This window comes from Xenia sp. Carnegie-2017, unplaced genomic scaffold (genome assembly GCF_021976095.1).
Source record: "Xenia sp. Carnegie-2017 unplaced genomic scaffold, XeniaSp_v1 HiC_scaffold_22, whole genome shotgun sequence".
In the NCBI taxonomy this organism is placed as follows: domain Eukaryota; kingdom Metazoa; phylum Cnidaria; class Anthozoa; order Malacalcyonacea; family Xeniidae; genus Xenia; species Xenia sp. Carnegie-2017.
The window spans coordinates 1,980,870-1,995,640 of NW_025813485.1; the positions used below are offsets into that span (position 1 = coordinate 1,980,870).

The 14,771-nt window shown below is 36.6% G+C and overlaps 1 protein-coding gene across 1 annotated transcript; it reads right to left on the reverse strand.

Moving 5' to 3' along the window:
* Window positions 1-120: 120 nt before the first annotated feature.
* LOC124446380 (collagen alpha-1(I) chain-like) lies at window positions 121-14,624 on the reverse strand. The gene is given in 44 exon segments (XM_046997223.1): window positions 121-980; window positions 1,088-1,617; window positions 1,801-1,953; window positions 2,083-2,181; window positions 2,184-2,230; window positions 2,650-2,818; window positions 2,995-3,237; window positions 3,299-3,460; window positions 3,897-4,064; window positions 4,232-4,474; window positions 4,604-4,765; window positions 4,836-4,900; window positions 4,902-5,085; window positions 5,162-5,266; window positions 5,452-5,565; window positions 6,068-6,121; window positions 6,388-6,541; window positions 6,635-6,835; window positions 6,941-7,110; window positions 7,432-7,551; window positions 7,635-7,811; window positions 7,895-8,087; window positions 8,302-8,355; window positions 8,427-8,480; window positions 8,549-8,593; window positions 8,694-8,756; window positions 8,839-8,892; window positions 8,987-9,007; window positions 9,186-9,266; window positions 9,353-9,391; window positions 9,463-9,498; window positions 9,628-9,690; window positions 9,768-9,803; window positions 9,893-9,934; window positions 10,011-10,037; window positions 10,129-10,182; window positions 10,298-10,360; window positions 10,437-10,481; window positions 10,560-10,604; window positions 10,679-10,723; window positions 10,853-10,897; window positions 11,521-11,580; window positions 14,271-14,346; window positions 14,443-14,624. Coding segments are annotated over 44 exon segments (4,845 nt in total). The 5' UTR covers window positions 14,448-14,624; the 3' UTR covers window positions 121-701.
* Between the last annotated feature and the right edge of the window lie 147 nt (window positions 14,625-14,771).

Sequence of the window (14,771 nt, forward strand, 5' to 3'; positions counted from 1 at the left end):
AATGAGGGTATAATTGTGCACAACTAAGGACTTAAATAAGTTGGGCTATACTTTATTGACGTAATACCTAATTTCATATATTGATCTACGTCATTTGTACATGTTAATATACCATGAAGATTCGAAAAGAAAAGGTTTATTAACTTATTTAATGAAAATCATTGCTTTAATTACATTTATATTTTATTCTAAACATACACAAAGTTTTCCATTTTGACAATATTCAATTGGACGTATTATATAATAATGAGATCAAATGCCATAGAATTATTAATAGATCATTAAAAAATATGTTTACCACTGACAATACATTGGATTATAAACTAATATTAACTAACTTCTAAAATCTTATTTATATATATAATTGTAAGAACTCTACAATTGTATTTTTATCCAAAACTTCAAAATAGCACGAAAAAAAAATCAAAAGTCACATTACTTTTGAACATGTTTTACTTGGGTTGTAATCTTTGATATTTTTAGCAAATCTATATTTATTATGTGTATATAAAATCTTTCGTGATGGGAAATAGCAAAGAGCCATTCTCTAGTTTCGGAAATGTATACTCTTTAATAAAAACTTCAAATATCAGTAGAGAAAGATAATTCATTTGATGGAAATAATAACAGAATCTTAATTTTTGAAAACGATTTTTGGCTGAGTTTATCAAACGTTGTCCTCAGAGACCACCGATAATCCCTCAGAGACCACCGATACTCGTTGTTGTAGTTGATTTCATACACACTGTACATTTACTAATACGGTTTCGTAGATTGTTTGCTTTTAATGTTTCCGGTTCTTGTGTCTTGAATTGATTTTGACCTTCGATTGTTGTCATCCAGTAAGAGTAGGTGTTTGCATAAAACTGACACGTGCCTCGGCCATGACATTCAATGAAGGGATTGGCGCGAAAATCTTTTAGACACGAACCCGGAGACGATAGCAATTGCCCAGCACCTTCTGAACCAGAACTTATATGCTGAAATTCAGGTATAAGTTATTTTTAGCATAGAAAATTGTTAATCTTTTCAAACAATTAAGATTTGTTTTGACGGTTGGACAACTTGAACTATATTCTTATCTTACCATGAGGAAGCTGTATCCACTATACATAGCGTCCCATCCCTGAGGACAATCTGGATCTAACGTTGATTGGCTATGTACTGCAATCACGTGAGATGGGGCTTCACAAACAGAGCAACGACCGATGTATTTTTCAACTGCTTGTTCGCTTACTGGCATCATTGGGATTGGTTCAGTTGTAGATAACCAGTAACTGTAATCATTTCGTGATGCAATGTTGCAAACATTGTTGATATTGCAGAATAAAAATGGCATTGTACTAAAACGTCTGATACATGAACCAGCTTCACCGAGATCTTGACCGTGGGCTCGTTCGTTGCCTTGAACGTAAAGTAAACTGTAGCCATCCCACATTTTATTCGAACCAAGTGGACATTCAGGAATATCGGTGCTTTGACTGTGAACTGTTAACATGAAACCGAAGTCACCTGAACCAGGTAAGCCTCGCCGTCCTTTATCGCCCATTGGACCAGTAGCACCCATCTCTCCTGGACTTCCAGATGAACCTTTATCTCCGCTTGATCCTCCTGAACCTGAAATGAAAGCATTTTTTTGGCTAAGCAAATTTCAGTTGTTGGAAATGTAGTAGTAAAAGCACGTAGTCGTTGCAGTAATTTTTTATGTTGTTGTCTTCATCATCTTCGTTGTTGTCATCAAAAACAATATTATATCAGAATACGTTCATTACATTTTTCTTGTAAGCCATCTTACTTTACCTGGTCTTCCTTGAGGTCCGTTACTTCCCTTATTGCCTGCTTCTCCTGGTTGACCTGCCTCACCATTTGGACCAGGTGAGCCTGGTGCTCCTGGCTCACCTTTGATTCCTCGATTACCTTTATCTCCTTTTGCTCCATCCGATCCGGGAATTTCTGTTAAGTCGAATTCCAAATTTAAATCGTTCGATATGATAAATGCTCGGTGAAATCTCTTACTTATTAACTTTAAATCATTTAAATATTCAAAATACCTGCAAAGTTTAAAATAATTCCTGTCCTTACCTCTTCCAGTTCCTTTTGGTCCTCTGTTTCCCTTGTCGCCCTTTGCACCTTGAATACCCTGGTCACCAACATCACCAGGGGGACCTTGAAGGCCAGGAAGCCGGAATCTCCTTTTTCTCCCATTGGTCCTGGGAATCCTGGTGCGCCTCTGTTAAGAAATTCTATAGTTTTCAATATGCAAATACTTGGTAATGGGCAGAGGCTGTGTAACGCGTGTGTAAAGATTGTGTAACGTGTGTAAAGATTGTGTAACGTGTGTAAAGATTGTGTAACGCGTGTGTAAAGATTGTGTAACGCGTGTGTAAAGATTGTGTAACGTGTAAAGATTGTGTAACGCGTGTGTAAAGATTGTGTAACGTGTGTGTAAAGATTGTGTAACGTGTGTAAAGATTGTGTAACGTGTGTGTAAAGATTGTGTAACGTGTGTGTAAAGATTGTGTAACGTGTGTAACGTCCCATTTTCAGATATTGAACATAAAGGTCACAACAGCCTCATTCAACATTCATAAAAATCATCCACTGCTCGTATTTAAAAATATTCCATTAAAAATATCTTGTTTATCGTACTGATTGCCTTTGGGTCCTGGAACTCCTGGTTCGCCTTTACCACCAGTGAAACCACGCTCGCCATCAGGTCCTGGCTCTCCGACAAAACCATCAATACCAGGTACACCCACATTTCCTATCTCACCTTTAGGTCCGGGATTTCCTGGTACACCGCGAGGACCAGTCGGACCTGTTTTTAGATTTTATAATTTTTAATTTTTTTAATTGTTTACGAAAAATCCACATAATTGAATATCAAGAGACTCCAAAATTGCTAGCACACATTTAGCATTTTCCGCAGACATTTATGAAAACATGATTTGATACGTCCTTTTTTAGCTGGTGTAAGAGTTAAAAGTTCCATACCTTGAGGTCCTTCTGCACCTTTCTGACCTTGATTGCCTGTGTCACCTTTGACTCCATTATTTCCTTTCGTTCCTGGATTTCCTTTCTCTCCGGCAGGACCTTCTACCCCTTTGGAACCTTTTTCACCGGGGAATCCTGTGTCTCCTTGAGGTCCTCGTGGTCCACTTTCTCCCTTTGGGCCAGGATTACCTTGTATACCTTGATCACCTTTTAGACCTGGTGTACCTTGTTCACCCCTTTCACCTAATATTTTCACTTAATTAGCGTTCACGTGTAACAAATGAACTCAACTACTTTTTTTAACCTTTTTGTCCTTTAACGCCATCAGATCCTCTCCCAGAAACACCTTTCTCACCAATAGGTCCTTGTTCACCCTTTCGGCCTATGTTCCCTTTATCACCCTTCTCACCAACTGTTACAAGATTTTCTCCACGCTCTCCTTTAGATCCTTTTTCTCCTACACCACCTAAAATGTACGCGCAGGATTTATTGATGTATACTTAAGGATTAACGATCTTAATTAGCCACATTTACGATCGTTTTGATGATATACTCTAGTAAAATAGCCATTTTAAGTCAATGGTGTTCAACAATGCTTATTCTAAAATCGTGGCCAGAGATTTGCCAGGCGGAAAGCGAATTTTCAATATGAACATAACAGCCCAACATAAGACTTTTAAAAAAGCCATCACAATAATAAAATAGAGAAAGATTTACTAATAACGTTTCATTATTGTGATGGCTTTTTTAAAAGTCTTATGTTGGGCTGTTATGTTCATATTGAAAAATGCTTATTCTTTCGTGTAAAGACAGCTGTGAATAAAGTATTCGCAGGTTTTTAGTATTCTTTTTTCATGCACATTCATTGGATTTTTTGTTATCATTTCATGTTCCCATCCTACCTGGGATACCCGGCGGTCCTGTTAACCCTATGTCGCCATCATCACCCCGATTTCCAGTATCTCCTTTCGTCCCAGGAAAGCCAATGCCTCCTTTTTCTCCTTGAGGTCCACGATTACCTTTTTGTCCATTTCCCGGAGGACCCTGATCACCACGATCACCTTGAGGTCCTACAGAATTCGAGATATTGTTGATCAGCAATAATATTTATGTTTTTGCTCTACTTTTGTATTGAGCACTCTTCTTTTTCACAATTAAAGATTTTGTGATGTATATAGTGTATGCAATATTATTAAAGATGTACAAAACTCTTTTATAGAAAATACTAAATAAGTACCTCTTTCTCCCGGTGGTCCGTCATTACCACTTTGTCCAGGTGGTCCAGACTCTCCTTTTGGGCCTGGTGGTCCAGGTTGTCCAGGTCTTCCTTCCCCTCCCATTCGTCCTTTATCCCCATTTGGACCTTGAGGCCCTCGAGGTCCGTCTTCACCAGGCGCTCCAGCCACACCCTTTGGTCCAGGTAGCCCAGTAGGTCCAGGTAGTCCGGCGTCACCTGTTATACCCTGATCACCGTCATTACCTGTTAATGTAAATTTCATTCATACAACCAAAAAGACCATTATCATCTTTGAACTCGTTTACATGTCTGTTTTTTACGTGATTTCTTTTAGAGCGATTTATTGCAAACGCACTGATTTCTTAATAATACCTTTATTTCCCTTGCTTCCAGGATCACCAGGTTCACCCTTATCTCCTTCTGGACCTCTGGAACCTGGAGGCCCAACAGGACCAGTTCGTCCTCTATCACCTTTTTCACCATCCTGACCTGGTTCGCCTTTCTCGCCAGAAAGACCATCGTTACCAGTGGCACCTAAATCAAATCTCTGTATTTTGTTAACGTATCATTAATTTAATCGTATAAATTTTTTGCGAATATCAACCTGTGCTTCCTTTATCTCCCTTTTCCCCTTTAGCACCAGGAATACCATCATTGCCATCAATACCACGGACCTTCACCACCTTTATCACCTTTAGCTCCCAAAGCACCAGGAAGACCAGGCTCGCCGATGCCACCTGGTACTCCCTGAGGTCCAAGCTTTCCTGGTTCTCCTGGTTCTCCTTTCTCGCCTTTCTCACGCGATCTTCCTGGGATACCCATTTCACCTTTTTCACCTCTTATACCGGGCTGACCTATGAAAAGATAGATGCATGTTTTTATAAATATTTTTAAAGACGACACCTGACATTAATATTTAATGTGTACTACCATCTCGTCCAGGTTCTCCTTTGTTTCCTTGGAGACCAACACCATCTTCCCCAACATCTCCCTTCATTCCTTTTTCCCCTTTTATACCTTCATCACCCTTAATACCTGCAATTTTCAATTGAGAAAGCTTATTGGCTTATTTTTTGGTTGCTTAGATATAGGTATAAAATTTCTTTCGGCAAATTTGTGTAAACATGTGGTTTTACAATTTCGTCAATTTTTCTCGAAATTCAAGCTGTTGCTTAGGTTGACAAAATGGAAGGTTCAGAAAAAACTTCTTGTTCACTCACTTTGTCCGTTTTCACCTTTTGGACCAACTTCTCCAGGATTTCCTTTTTCGCCTTTATCTCCTTGTAAGCCATCATTTCCATTTTCACCATTATCTCCCCTAGCACCAGCGTCACCTAAACGATTCGAGCAAGGTCACATGATCATTTTGTAGAATTTGCACCAATTCAACTTTATGTCTTGAATTTGCTCCAATTGAACTTTATGAATTTGTTCGTAGTTGTGTTTAGGATCTTTGGATTTTATGTCGCTTTCTTTTGTTGCCTTTTTCTTTTTTGAAACCTGTAACTTTGCTTTTTCATCTTGCAATACGTGATATGTGTTGTGTAGTTTGTGTAATAAATAATGAAGTAGACTAAGCAGTTTGACAGTGTTTGTTTATTAAGTACAGAAGTAGATCAAACGTTGATTGTGTTTATTTGCTGTGTAGACTAAAACCATCATGCTTGTTTTTAGCTATAAGTACTTAAGCATTTGAGCTTTCGTAGGTTATAGTTTTACATCGTCTTTCTTATGTAATCTTTTCTTCTCTGATCGTACATTGTGGGGTCATATTATATGTTTTAACATTCTTATGAAAAATGTTTGCTCTGTAAAACTCGTACGATTAGATTTTACCTTCAGGACCAGGATTTCCTATTAATTCCTCTTTGATTTCAGCAGAACAGTTTTCTGTAAAACAAATAATTGACTATCTTGAGAGAAATGCATGTGTTATTCTAACTTAGATATTTTAAATGCTTGATAACATCTGTTATTAAACTTTGATTGCTTGTAAAATGAACTTTCACGGTAAATAATGAAAATAAAACACTAGAGAATTCAATAGCTTTATCAGTTCTCATTGAGACCACAGAAAACGGTCTTTGGCGGTTTACACAAAAATATGATATTCATTCTACTGACTATTTTATATTTAAAAATAAGGATTTACGTACTTGCTTGTCCTGGTCGCCCTGGAACGCCTTTATCACCCGGAGGACCTTCAGGACCACGTTCACCTTTTGCAGCAGCATCCCCTTTTGGTCCAGGTAATCCTGGTTCACCTTGCTCTCCTTTTATTCCCGATGCTCCATTTTGTCCTTGATTACCCTTTATAAAATATTAGCTCTTGTTGAACGTGGCTTCATAATTTGATTTTCTTTCATTCCTTTCAGCAATGGTATTTTCTACACTTTGACCCACCTTGTTTCCTTTAATTCCTTTTTCTCCTTCAGTGCCACGTAAACCTTGACTGCCGGGTCTTCCAGGATCTCCACTTTCACCTCGCTGTCCAGATGAACCAGTACTACCTTTTTCACCCTTTTCTCCTCGAATAGTTCGTTCGTCTCCTTTTTCACCTTTGCTACCTTTATCTCCCGGGCTACCAATGTCACCTGTTGGACCCTAACATAATTTATTCAATATTGCAGTGGTTGTATACAAGTAAACTTATTGCTTGTTTAAGCAAATCACACAAATTAAGTAAACAATTGTGTTTTTACAGTGTACCTGAATACCCATGGCACCTGGGGGACCAGGCCTGCCTTCTTCACCCATTCCCCCCACTTCTCCTTTTAGCCCGAATTCACCTGGGCTGCCGATCTCTCCCCTTTCTCCAGGTTCGCCTTTGTCACCTTTCGGTCCTGGATTGGGCAACGGGCACGAACCACATTCATCACCTGTTTAGTTGAACAACAAGAGTGACAAAAACATCAGTAAGATAGATGCCCGACTATAATTATGTCACTTAAAAGGTAAGTTCGTAAATATTTTGCGTCATTTATCACATAACGTGTTTTTAAACGCAGCTTTTAGAAGGTAAAATGTAGCAAAAATATATATACAAGAAAAAAATTCAAGCAAAATTATGACAAACTTTAGTCATTCAGCTTGATGAATAGTCTTTTCCAGTAATTCCTGTATTGTCTTAATTGTCTAATTTATCCATTGTTATCATGATTTACATTTTATTCATGTTTTAATCGTAAGATATTTTTTACCTTTTTGACCACGATTACCGGGTCGACCGTCTTGTCCTGGTGGACCGCGTGCACCCTTCTCTCCTTGTGGTCCAGGATTACCTGGAGGACCTACTTCTGTATCAGTTGGTCCTGGAGGTCCTGGTGAAAGGTTATTTTTTGATGTTAGTCAATTTACATCACAAATGTGTTGATCAACACAGCAAAACCAGTTTTGACCGTACCTTGTGGTCCTGGTTCTCCTTGATCTCCTTTGTCTCCAGTCAGTCCACGAGGTCCTTCTTTACCATCCATTCCTGGAGGTCCTTCAATAGCTAGACCACTATCTCCCTTTCTCCCTTTTGGCCCTGAGGTTCCAATGTCTCCTGCTTGTCCTGGTGGTCCTTTCATACCAGCAACACCTAAAGATAATAGAAAATATAATGAATAACCGTTTATGCATTTTTACAGTCATCTTTTGAATTCTTTCAATTCATGTATTTACCTGGCTGTCCATCTTCTCCTTTCTCTCCCTGTGGTCCGCGGGCACCTGGTTCACCCGGTAGACCAGTTGCTGGAGAGCCAGGGTTACCTGGAGATCCTTGACGGCCCCTATCACCTTTGACTCCTGGCATTCCTCGTTGACCTATTTCACCTTTTTCACCGGATGGTCCAGGAGGCCCTGTTCCTGATGGTCCCTAGAAGTTGATAAATGTGATGTACGTAAGCGATTTCATTGATGTTCCATCTACGAATACATCAGCTTTCTGAATTAATTTCAATGTAAATATCGTTTGAACGTTCTATGAATGACTACGCAACTTTACTTTTTACAATTAATCGAAAGTTGCATAAGATTCTTATCGCCTTTATATTTTAATTTTTAAAGAGATATTCATGATTGTCCTTTACCTCCGGCCCTCTTTCACCTTTTTCTCCTTGAGGTCCAGTATCTCCAGCATCACCCTAAACAATATGTTTACATCCACATACTTTTTTCACGTTTAGGTCTGACAAATCAATGATCTTTTACATACCACTGGTCCTCTATCTCCTCGCGCTCCATCGTTACCTTTACTGCCATTCGCTCCCTGCGATATTATTCAAAAAGCTTACTAATTTATCGAGGAAATATATGAACAAGAAAATGAGAACATACACTAGTTCCTTTGTCGCCTTTTTTACCCATAGCACCTCGTTCACCCTATACGACAGTAATTGCTGATTTTTATCTTTGGTACATACATAAACTTATAAAAATTATAATGATGCTATTCATAGAAAATATTCAAACAGATTCTTACGGGTGGACCATCAGCTCCATTTGCTCCTTTCATTCCTTTATCGCCGCTATCACCTTTTTCTCCCTAAATGATGAAGAATATTGAGTCCAAAACATGAACGCTTCATTAAGGAGTTTCTCTGTTTACTTTTTATATTTTCACTCACTCTATCTCCGGTTGTGCCAGGTGAGCCAGGGACGCCTGTTGCACCTTTATTTCCCTGTTTTATAAATTATACGTGGATGACATTGTTGTCGAAAATTTAAGTTGTCATAAAAATTTTTGCTGAATGAAGTATGTTACTTTATTGTTACCTTGGCACCTTTAAATGTGACCTGAAAATAAAATAAAAGCATAATCAAGAAATTAACAAAGAAGTTCATTCAAAAGCAAGCATAGTGATTAAATACTGCTGGTAAGTATCGTCGAAATATACGTATGGAAAAAGCAAAAGTGAAATTTGAGCTTTATATTTAAAGTAAAAAAATTTATCAGTTGCAACATTTGACTTACAGTTGAATTATCTTTGGTTAATTGGTCTGTAATGCTCACGTTGCCCGGTTCTCCTTTTTGTCCGGGTCGACCTGTATCACCCTAGTTGTTATATGTTAAATTTATTAATTAAGAACATTTTATTAAATGCTTCTGCAACAAAGAATTGATTAAATATCATCATTCACCTTTTCTCCTTGATATGTCAGTGTAATTCCCATTTCACCCTAACGTCGATAAAAAAGTTATCGTCAGTCATTGTTTCATTTGATTCTCTTCGCTTGAATATTTTAATTACCTTGTTTCCCTTTGCACCTCTTACGCCTCGATTTCCCTATAACAAACATCGATCATGGCGTCAGATAACGGTTAAAATAAATATCATATTTTATGTGCATATTGAAATCGACATAAAAGAAAAGTATGCGTAAAATTTAAGCTTCAATGCAGTACATTACATTACCTCATTTCCTTTCATACCAAGATCTCCTTTCTCTCCCTTCATTCCTTGAGGTCCCGCATCACCCTAAATACGTAGCATTGTTCATTGAGCACCATCATGTTTTGATATATTGTTTTATTACTACATTTTTCTTTTTGTACCTCAATTCCATTGAAGCCTGGTTCTCCTTTGTCGCCCTTTACCAGTAAAAAGTCGAATTTCAATTCCAATCTGATATTAACGTCGTCGCTAAAAGGGTGGATAGTCTAAATTTTGTTTTTCATACCTTACTTCCTCGCTGTGTGTTTGCACTTTCTCCTGGATCACCCTTTTATAAAAATTATCATTGTCAACATATATTCCACTGTGTAGGACAAATTATTAAAAACTCATAAAATCACTACCGGTTCTCCTTTAGGACCAAGGTTTCCCTACAATTAGTTAATATATGTTTTAGTTGCAAGTAGTATGGATAACGTATGTTATGTGGAACGCGTTTCTAATGTGTGTCGGACAAAATACCTTTGGTCCTATTCTTCCTGGGTCACCTATTGGACCTGGAGTACCAGGTTCTCCCTAATTAAAATTGTGAAAACAAATAATCAGAAGAATATAACTATCTATTCCAGTCACCTTCATAATTCAACATTCAGACTTCCTTTAATGACTGATTTGTTCCACAAATTAATACCTTTGTTCCATTGCATCCAGGATCACCAGGTTCTCCCCGTGGTCCATCATTTCCAGGAATACCCTGGATAAAAGACATAACAAAGCTTGATTTTATGTTGCAGTTGACACTCCGCTTAATTCCAACAAATTTTCCTTACCGGATTGCCAGGTCGTCCATTGAATCCAGGGGGTCCCATTTTTCCCTAGTATGATGATCAGAATATCAATAAAAATTTTCCTGTGATCATTGTTCCTGCATCAAAGTAATATTTTATATTTACCCTATTTCCTTTTGATCCTAGTGGTCCTGCTTCACCTTTTTCGCCCTAGATAGGTAAAAGATTTCATTTTTGTCAACTCTAAGCGCTTGAATTATTTGATATTCAGCATCTTCTTCTACCTTTTTCCCTCGTTCTCCTTGAGGACCTTCCATTCCTGGGTGTCCCTGAAGAAAATGTTGCAGTTGGAGTGGAGAGTTTTAAAGAATTAATTGATTAGCTACTGTAAATGATTGAAACACAGTAAAAATCCTGGTTGAAAACTAACAACACTTAATTAACCATTTGTATTTTACCGGGAAACCATCTGCTCCTCGTTGGCCAACTGGACCTCGCACACCCTAAATACACCAAAGATATTATAATAAAGTACAGTACTTGTGCTCCTGTCCGCTGACCTGCATAGAAATGTTTTATTTATTCTGAAACATAAACTAATTGTTGTAAAAAGCGTTCATTTACGTAAAATTGACGAAATAGAAACAAAGATAGTTTGCCATCATGCAAGATTAACAGAAAATTTGGGACGTTCATGATGACAAAAACACAGAACTTGAACAAATGCTTAAATTTCCCTAAATAAATTAACGCTAATGAATTTAATCATTCGCATCAAAATAATTCATATATTCCATCTGGACTGAGAGTGCCTTATAAACATCTGATTCACATTGTCTGCATCAGCATGTGGTGTATTCATAGTCTTTATAGCTGTTGGCGCACATAGATAAATATTTTCCGCTGTAAACCATTAGGTGTTATTTTTGGATAATTTTGGGATACTGTTTCAATTGATTCCATATCATTTCTTATTAATAACTGAGTGAAATGAGCCCCCTGGAATCTGTGCTGGATATTTTTGAAATGCCGACCAATTTTGAAATTTTCATGCAATATGTTGATATGTTTTAAGCAATAAGAAATCTAAGCTAGACAATTTAATCAATGATTGAGTCCACCTTACCCTATCACCTTTTTCTCCTTCACATGTCGGTCTGCATGGCGCACAGCCATTGCAATTAGCCTAAAACAAATTGTATAGCATACAGAACAATTGTATAGCATACTGTATTAGGCTGAATATTTCGTTGATATGATACCCTTACACTCATGAAAAATGGCAGAAATATGTGTTCAAGTTTAAGTAACTGTGGATGAAGTTACAATTTATCTGCGGGATCATTGTTCATTTCGCAAAAAATAAACTTCCTGTGAATCGTGTAACTAATGATCGTATTGTTTGGGATACTGCAGTCCAAAAGTGCGCGTTGCTTGAAAAATATCATTTACAACTGTCTTATTGAATGAGCTAGTTTCAAAACAGAATCTTTCTTTAATCAATGTTGAAAAGGGAGGTTAATAAAGAAGATGTTTGAATATAATATTTGTGTTATTACAGTTACGGGAAAACACAAAATATAGTAATGACCAGACAGCAACTTTAACGCGGTTCCTTCAAATATTGTCATTTGTTAGATAATATATATGCTATTTTATCACACATGCCACTTGTCTGTCTGTTTTGACATATGTTATGTTTGTAGCCGCTCCATTGCAAAGGTGTTATTGTTTGGCGTAAGCGTGTTTATTGCATTGTCGTAGTTCATCGTTGCCGCTTATTCATTTTCTTCAAATCACTGTTTTTTATTTATAACTCTTGCACTAAGTGTTTTTGCAGGACTATAACACCGACTGTTCAAAGATAATGTGTGCTCAATAACAGACTAATCACAGGGCAAATCTCGTTAATTTTGATCGATTAAGATAATTCGTGAATTTCGTGTCACTTTGCATTTACCGATTTGCAGAAAAAACATGAAAAACAATATTCCAAATACCAAATATTCAATATACCGACCACATCAAACATGAAATGAAAATCAAAATATTGAAATGGTGTTTGTTGTTTCAAGCTAAGATCATTTCGTGACCAATGCACTTTCTTTTATCTCGACTAATTTCCTTTGAATAATAAAATTTGTTCGTCATAAATTATAATGGTATCTGATTACACAGTTTTGGTTGAGCGTGAATCTTCTTTTGTGTAATCTATGAACCATGAAATCCAAAAAGACTTGTGCAATACTCTTTTTACCAAATCAAATATCAATTCAAATGTTGCTTCAAATATTATTGTCATTCAAAACACCTTCCTGCATGCTTGCATTTTTGCATTGTTGAGAAAATATCATCACAGCTCAATAAAAATATACATAATTGGGTGTGTGAATAGCTTAGCTCCAAATGAGACAACTCATTTAATAATTAAACATGATAACAGATAAAAGCCACTTGATTCCTGCGTTACAAACTCTTTTGAGATGTGTTCTTTCTTCATCAGCTGTCGAAATGATGCAGATTAAACATCTTATAGTTTATCATCTGGTTCTCATGGATATTTTAGCTAGTGCGCGTTATGACTTATAAAAATGCGCGTTATAAAAATATCTGAACCTTTTAACAGCATAAAAATGATTCAAAAGTCGATGAGTATGAAAGTTCAATTTTTGTTCCCCACTTGGAGCATTATTATAGCTAATTTAACTGGAATAAATTCTAGCGGTGAAGCTCTGCCTGATTTTACCATAGTCTTCAAGTAAATACACGCAATTTTACCATCATTATTCAGTTAAATAGACAACGTTTCAATTGATAGAACAAAAGTACTTTCTAAATTGCACAAAATCCATCATCATTCAAAATTCACAAAGATAGTTTACACATGTTTTTAGGCCCTCAATAATAACAAAAAATGCTCCAAGACGCCGACACAGTATAAACTGACAGATTCGTTGTAAATCGCTGTTGCCTCAGTTGTAATGATTGAACATTCTAGAAAACAACGCTACTTTTCAAAAACATACGAAAATAAAAAAAAAGCCAATCAGCAGCTTCATTTTGCGCAAATTCTATCATGTCGTTTCCTAAATAAATATTGGAATAACATACGTTTCATTCTCCTTTCAAAAACTGCTTAACATATTTTAACAAAACCTAATCAACGACCATAAGAACAAAACTGTACAAAATAAATTTCTTATCGTTTATGATAAGACTTTCATGAAACGTTAAATCATCTTATTTTTGCAGCGTTAATTTTGAATTATCGTGATGATTGTCATTAATAGGGTTTTTTGTAAAGAGTCGTTACTGCAAACGCGGAAAGGCGTAAAAAATCCGATATTAATGCGAATTGATAACACAAAAGCGTGTAACTTCACTTTACCATGAAGTAAAATTTCTGAAATTCCTACACAGTTTTGATAAGACATGCCTGAAGGGTTTTATTCCTTTTTTGCCAACAGTTAAATCACATTTTCGTCAATGATATCTTTTTGTTTCTTAAAAAGTATCAAATAAGATGGATTGATGTCAAATATACCTATGATATTCATTCTTCGTTAAATGGGAAGAATATTTACTCTCCATAACTAAAGAAGTATATGTTGCAAAACGATATCCTATGGTTGAAATATTGGCCTACCCCCCTGCTTGTTGTCTCATGAAATGTTGCCCTTTACGTTATGATTTAGGTCAAAAACTCATATACATATTGCGCGCAACATAATGGAACATCCCGAGTTGGAAGATTCACTTTTCACGATGAGTAAATTGATACTAAAGAAATTCTTGCTTACTATAACCATTTTTTCATACATTTTCATACATTTTTTCATACATTTGTGACAATGACCAAATAAACGATTAGCCTACCTCCTCTGAAGCGGACTGTTCGATTAAGATAGATAGTAAAAATATAAGACCAACTGCTAACGCTAAAGCAGTCGACCTAGAAAAATACATTTGTTAATTTTATTATGAGAATACTATGCTAAATGTTGATATAACATGGACAGATTTCTGCAGACAAAACCAAAAGACTTACCGCATGATGATCGGTTTAACTAACAAGTTTGAAAACACGAGTCGAAATAGCTTAACGACAAAGCGCAAGTGAAAGAAGAATTTGTTTTGAAATGCTTTTTATGAACGACGAGATCTTCACACAGCCTCGACCGAGTATGTCAAAAGAGTTGCGCACTCGCCAGTTGACCAGCAAAGATGTTTCTAATCGTCTCAGATAAACAGTGACAGTTGATTGAGCCTGTCAAAATATGAGTTGTTCACATTACTAAGAAATTTATTACATCGTATCAGATTCCTCTCAGCGGTTGGCCGTATAAGTATGATTACTAATACTCATCATTTGGACAG